The sequence below is a fragment of the Tribolium castaneum genome, chromosome 7 (assembly GCF_031307605.1).
Source record: "Tribolium castaneum strain GA2 chromosome 7, icTriCast1.1, whole genome shotgun sequence".
Lineage (NCBI taxonomy): Eukaryota > Metazoa > Arthropoda > Insecta > Coleoptera > Tenebrionidae > Tribolium > Tribolium castaneum.
In genome coordinates, this window is record NC_087400.1 from 10,666,029 (window position 1) to 10,672,847 (window position 6,819).

General features: G+C 33.9%; 1 protein-coding gene across 5 annotated transcripts; it reads left to right on the top strand.

Moving 5' to 3' along the window:
• Positions 1–847: 847 nt before the first annotated feature.
• LOC658910 (probable multidrug resistance-associated protein lethal(2)03659) lies at positions 848–5,391 on the top strand. Of its 5 annotated transcripts, none has more exons than XM_064357877.1 (7): positions 848–1,047; positions 1,575–1,802; positions 1,849–2,264; positions 2,320–2,476; positions 2,527–4,127; positions 4,179–4,409; positions 4,466–5,391. In XM_064357877.1, exons 3-7 carry the CDS (start codon positions 1,862–1,864, stop codon positions 5,368–5,370), a joined length of 3,297 nt encoding a protein of 1,098 aa, XP_064213947.1. In that variant the 5' UTR covers positions 848–1,047; positions 1,575–1,802; positions 1,849–1,861; the 3' UTR covers positions 5,371–5,391. The 5 variants fall into 5 exon arrangements, with proteins under 5 accessions (XP_064213947.1, XP_015840080.1, XP_015840081.1 ...); XM_015984594.1 differs by lacking the exon at positions 848–1,047 and adding an exon at positions 1,372–1,523; XM_015984595.2 differs by lacking the exons at positions 848–1,047; positions 4,179–4,409; positions 4,466–5,391 and adding an exon at positions 1,372–1,523 and having other exon boundaries at positions 2,527–3,341; positions 3,398–3,573.
• Positions 5,392–6,819: the final 1,428 nt, after the last annotated feature.

Here is a 6,819-nt window from a genome sequence, read left to right on the forward strand (position 1 = left end):
TCGTATTAAACTCAACACCAAATATGGACGAACTGCAAGCAAAAGCGGAAGCAAAGCAACTTTGTTTGGAACGCCGTGCAAAACGTTAGACCGTAACCAAGAATTTGTGGATAAGCAAGCAGGTAACACTCTGTATAAACGCCTCCTCAAATTACGGTCCCGAATTTGCTTCCCGCCAACCTAAAAACTTTCGTAAAGATTAAGACATTGCAGGCGATGACGTTGCAATCAGTCACCTAAAAGTTATAAAAATAAATTTATTGATTTGGCCTTAAGTTGTAATTTGCCTTACATTACTAAAATACCATGCGATCATTTGAACTTATAACAAGGCGGTTTTGTGTCTTTGTGATTGAAAAACTAGTACAAAATGAGGGAAGAAACGTATTTTAACTGAATATTACGATCAAAAGCATTATTATTTCGCCCTTTAGCTTGATTAATTATCACATCACAATCGGCGTTTTCAATATAAGTTAAAAAACTTAGAGCCTACTCTAATTATAAACTCAAATGATTACATGGTATTACTGTAATGCAGATATTAAAAAAATTGTTTTTAGTCCATAGGTGTCAATAGTTATATAGGGTTTAAGGGCGTAAAGAAGCAAAAGAATAAAAAATCTCCAGGTCATGATAAAATAACAGGAAATAATCAAGAAAATGGAAATTAAAGGGAAACAAGCACTTTTGGTAATGTGAAAAAGTAGATATAAACCAAGGGATCTTTTATTTCGCAAAAAATTGTTCTAGACCCCTCAAAATTGAGTACTTTCTGAAATATTTTCCTAGAAAAATGGGTGGTCTATTTGAAAAGTTTTTTTCCTTATGTGGGTAGTAACCGCGTTAAGAACTTTTGTAACTCCAAAGGAAAGAATACAATGGGATTAAATCTGGAGTTTGTACAGATCAACTGTGATAAGTCCCTCCCCCCAGAAGATCGTTGATTAACGAAAATGTGCTTCGACAAGGATATCAGCGATTTGGAAAATGTATATAGACCCTCTGCTTCTCTAATGTTGTTTCTTGCTTCCTCATAACTCATACGTAAGTGTATGTATGTAGGTGTTTCAAACGTAACTGGCTCCAGAGGCAAAACAGCTCATTTGCGACTAGGGGTTTATGAGAATAAAGTTTCGGTTTCAATGGCCACTATAAAATCCTAAACTTTGAAAAAAAAATTTAAACCAGCCTGTATATTGCAATTTTCAATTAACGTCATTTTTTAAAAAGGAGGTAATAGGAATTTAAATACAGTTATTTAGTAGTACTATACGTGAATATACAAATTAAACATGCATATAAAGTGTATATTTATCACCACCTCTTATCACTTAAGGACTTTAAAATTGACAAAAACAAAAACTTGTTATCGTTAATGTAAACACACATTTAAACTTGGTCAAACGAATAATGTATTTGCAATGAAATAGAAAAGTAAAAATGGAGCATAAAACAAATTTCGTGAATAAAGCAACTAATCCGAGAAAAAAATTCAATTTTCTGTCGCACGTATTTTTTAGGTATTTGAAAATATGTCGTCATCAAAACGATTTTTTTAACATTACTTTTAGTTGGCAAATACCGCTAATTATAAAAACCTGGAAGCAAAGTGGTCAACATGAATCGTACTTCAATCTTGATGAACATGACTCTGAACAACTTGGAAATCGTCTGGAATTCAACTGGAAAAAAGAAGGTTCCCAGAAAAAATTTTCATTCAAACGTGCACTTATCAAAACATTTGGGCATGAACTTTTGACTTGCAATACTTTATTTCTGTTAGCAGACGTGGCTTTTACGTAAAGATAACAATTCGTAAGCTCCTTTTTAAAAATAATTTTACAGCTTAGCTCAACCGATGTTAATCAAGCTACTTCTTGATGAACTTGCTGCCAAACAAACCGACAAAGTGCTTTTTTATGTATTGGGATTATTGGGAGTGCCAATTCTTCGGTTCATGTCTTTTCATCTGTTTTGTTTGACGATAACTTCTTTGGGTCTCAAACTTCGAATTGCTTGTAGTACCCTCATCTATCGGAAAATACTAACCATGAGAAAAACCGCTTTGGAAAAGATTTCTCTGGGAAACATTGTAAATTTATTATCAAATGATACTGAAAGGTTTGACAACATTTTGCTTATACCGCATATTTGGTTGACCCCCATCAAACTAATAGCTGCAACTTTGTATCTAGGGTTGAATTTTGATTATTCTGCTTTGACTGGGATTGGACTTTTAGTAATATTGTTGATCTCTCAAAGTAACTACTTCTTCAAATTCCTTGATATTTATTAAAATAATAAATATTATTCCAGGTTTCGTATACAAAAATATCGCTTCTAGAAGAATGAATGTGGCAAAGAAAACCGACCAAAGAATTCGTTGGATGAATGACTTTATTAACGGCATTCAAGCAATTAAAATGTACACTTGGGAGAAATTGTTTGAAAAATTTATATTTGAGGCTCGAGAGTTAAGACATTAATTTTTTTAACAGACATTATTTTAATAACGTTTTTTAGGTCTGAACTGAAGGAGATAAGCAAAGCAAATTACCTTCGTTGTTGTAACAACAGTTTTAGGTTATATTTAGCGAAGGTTTCTGTTTATTTGTGTATTATGGCATTAGTGTTAGTTACAAAAATACCACTAACATCATCGTACATTTTTGCATTGATTGCAATTTACGAAATTTTGAGACTTTCCACTGGAGAACTTCTTCTTGTTGGTGTGATACAACTTGCAGAAATAGGAATTTCTGTCAACAGAATTGAAACATTTCTTTTGAATGATATAGCCAAGTCTGAAACTCTTTTTTCCAAACAAAGAAATAAATTGCTAGGTGTTTACGTTCAAGGGTTAATAGTTAAGCGGGATACGAAAATTATTTTAGAAGATGTTAATTTTGAAGCTCTTTCTAACCAGCTAGTAGCCCTAGTAGGTGCTGCTGGTGCTGGAAAATCAACATTTCTTGAAACACTGTTAAAAGAAACTGAAATCTATAAAGGAATTGTTGACTTAAACGGAAGTGTTTCCTACGCTCCACAAGAACCTTGGATTTTTTCATCCTCAGTGAAACAGAATATTATATTTTGCGAGGAATTTGACGAGGACCGGTATCGCCAAGTTATCAAAATTTGTGGACTGGAGCACGATTTAGCTCTTCTTTCTCACGGTGACAACACATTAGTTGGTGAAAACGGAGTCATGCTGAGCGGAGGGCAGAAAGCTCGCATTAGTTTAGCTAGAGCTGTTTATAGAAATGCCGATATTTATCTCTTAGATGATCCGTTATCGGCTGTTGATGTTTACGTAGCTAAACAAATTTTTGAGCAATGTATCGTAGACTTTTTGAAAGGAAAATGCGTTGTGTTAGTGACCCACCAGTTACAGTTTGTCAGAAGTGTAGAAAAAGCCTATTTCGTGGTTAACGGAAAAATAGTGGCTGCTGAAAACACAAGACAGCTTGATGTTCCAAGACCAGAACTTAAAGTAGCAAGAACTGACGACGATTTTCTTAAACACAATGTTGAAAAACTGACATTAGAATCCAATATCGCAGGTTCAAGTGACGCATTAAAAAAGTATCTACAAGCTGGAGGGACATTTTCATTGACTTTGTTATTATCATTTTTATTTATTTTGACACAAAGTTTGAGTATTTTTAATGATTATTTTCTGGCAGTTTGGGTCAATTTAACTGAAACATATCAAAAGTCTTCAAACTACTTCTATGTCTATAGCATAATTCTATTTTTTCTTGTTTTAGTAACTAATGTTACTTTTCTTAGTTTCGTCAAATATTGTATGAGAGCTTCAAGACGTCTTCACGATACATTGCTTAGACAAGTTATAAGAGGCTCAATGACAATTTTCCATTCTTATACTTCAGGTCGTATTTTTAATTTATTTTCTAAAGATATTGGCGTAATTGACGAGTTCGTGCCATTATCACTCTATCTGACTTTGACACAATTTCTTCTAATCATTGGATCAATTGTTTTTATTTTTATAGTAAATTACTGGATGATTTTGCCTATAGTTGCACTAATATTAATGTTAAAAGTCTGCAGTGGGCCATTTCGAACGACTATAAAAAGTTTAAGACGATTGGAAGCCATAAGTACTTTTTTTCAAAATAAAAAGTAGCATTATTTATTTTCAAATATTGTAGGAAGGAATCCAATCTATAATCATGTTGTTTCAACAATGCAAGGAATCACAGTAATTAAAAGTTCCAACTCCCGGAAAATGTTAGAAGCAGAATTTTCCAACTATCAAAATGATCAAGCGTCCACGTTTTATCTGTTTAAAGCAACTCATTTTGCTTTTGCTTTTTGGACAGATATAATGTCATTTATTCACCTATCATGTGTTATTCTATTCTACTTCACATTTACTGAAGGTTTTTATCTACAAATATTCACCCAATTACTTAACTACAACTTAGTATTTTTTTAGATATTTATTTAGGAAATGCTGGGATGATTATAACACACGCAAATTTATTGAATTGTGTTATACAATATTTTGTCAAGCTTTGGGGTGAATTAGATGCAAATTTGATTTCAGTCGAACGTGTGTCCAATTTTCAAGTAACACAGGAATTTGACGAAGGGGTTTTTGAAGTACCGCAAAACTGGCCTCTGACAGGAAAAGTCGTTTTTGATTCCGTTTCTATGCGTTACTCATCAGATAAAAATCTCGTGCTTAACAAAGTTGACATTAAAATAAAAGGGGGAGAAAAAGTTGGCATAGTTGGTAGAACCGGTGCAGGAAAATCATCACTAATTTTGGCACTTTTCCGTTTGTTTCATTTCGACGGCTCAATTCTAATTGATAATGTCGACACCAAATCAATTCCTCTTCAAGTTCTGCGTTCGAACATATCGGTTATCCCTCAGGATCCTGTTTTATTTCAAGGAAGTTTACGTAAAAATTTAGACCCGTTCGATGAATTTAGCGATGCAGAAGTGTGGACAGCTTTGGAAGATGTCCAACTGAAAAAAATTGTTAAAAGTCTAGATATTGCGGTAAATGAGAGAGGGTCGAATTTTAGCGTTGGACAGAAACAACTGTTGTGTTTGGCTCGAGCTATTCTGAAAAAAACCAAAGTTATAGCAATTGATGAAGCTACTGCTAATGTTGATTACGAGACTGATGTATTTATTCAAAACACTATTAGAATAAAATTCAGGGAGACAACAGTTTTGACGATTGCACATAGGGTGAACACTATTCTGGATTCGGATAAAATTTTGGTGATGGAGGAAGGAAGAGTTGTGGAGTTTGGACCGGTCGAGGAGCTTATGAAGAATGTACAGGGACAGTTTTATCGAATTGTTAAATGTAATGACAGTGAATAAAGTGCCTACATTATTGTATAGGTAAATAATTTCTATAATTATAATTTATATATGTAGTTGTTATAGCGTTTAAGTAAAGTACTTACATACTTGTACCTACCTATTCGTGTAGTGAAAACCCCCATTCAAATGAATTTGTTACTAAAGTATTAAATTGCCAATAAGTTCATACCTCGCCTGTATGTTTACAAACTTTTGATTAATTCATTAATTTTATAAATTTAGATGCAGTTTAGATCAGTAATTTCAATTGTCATAACACTCATAACACATTTGTGGGGCTGGCTGTGTGGTCTTGCTCTTGTCTCAAGGTTCGAACTAAATAAGCTTGGTTTTTGACGGCAAAATTAAGAAAGTTTTTATCTGGTTCGGTGAAAAAATAACTACAATCCTTATTTAAGCTTTGTTTCAATGAAAACGGAGTGCCATAACAAGTACTACCAGCCAATATCGTCCAGTTATTATGAAGCTTGGAAAAGAAGTAAAACAATTTCGTCCTCTTCAATAACCTAGATACATTTTCTATACATTTTCAGGTATTAAATAGTCATATTAAAATCACCACAAATTATTACATTTTTACTCGTACGACTTATTTCATCAAAAAGATCACTAAAACACTTTAGAAACAGATTAAAATCACCAGCTGGAGCACTGACATCGGGGATTCATACTCCCCAAAGTGACGCATGCGCATACAAAACATGACATCATCACCCAAAATAGCATCGACATTGGGGGATTCCCACAAAGCGTTAGGGCTTACTTTAATGAGTCACAATCTAAAAATAGCAATGACTTATCGATCCAACAATAACTATGATATCATAATCTAAACTTAGTCGTGATGTCATGTTCGAAAAATAGCAATGACTGTAGTATATGTATCTCGATGTTCACATACAAGTATGGAGAGTAGCCGAATCACTCGATGTTGAGGGCACGCGCTACAAGCAGGAATGTAACGAGGTGTGCAATAAAACATGTTTCTCCTGTGATAGTTTCATTATCAAAGGATAAACCCAAAATAAAGAACACAACAATGACAGCAGGGAAACTCCATAATTTTCAATGTGAGATTTCCCAAGAGATACTCATCCTGACGTCAAGATCTAAAAATAGTCATAACCTCAAAATCTAAAAATAGCAAGAACATTAGGGGATTCACATAATTTTTAATGTGAGGTTCCCCAGAAGATACTCATCCTGACGTCATGGTCTAAAAATAGTCATGACCTCAAGATCTAAAAATAGCAACTACACCAGGGGATTCACATAATTTTCAATGTGGGATTCCCCAAAGTGATGCATGCGCAGACAAAGACAAACCATGACATCATAATACGAAAAAAGCATCAACATCAGGGGATTCCCATATGTTGCGTCAGGAAATCCCTGAAATGGCGCATGCGCAGACGAAATGGATTTGAACCGGCACATCATATCTAC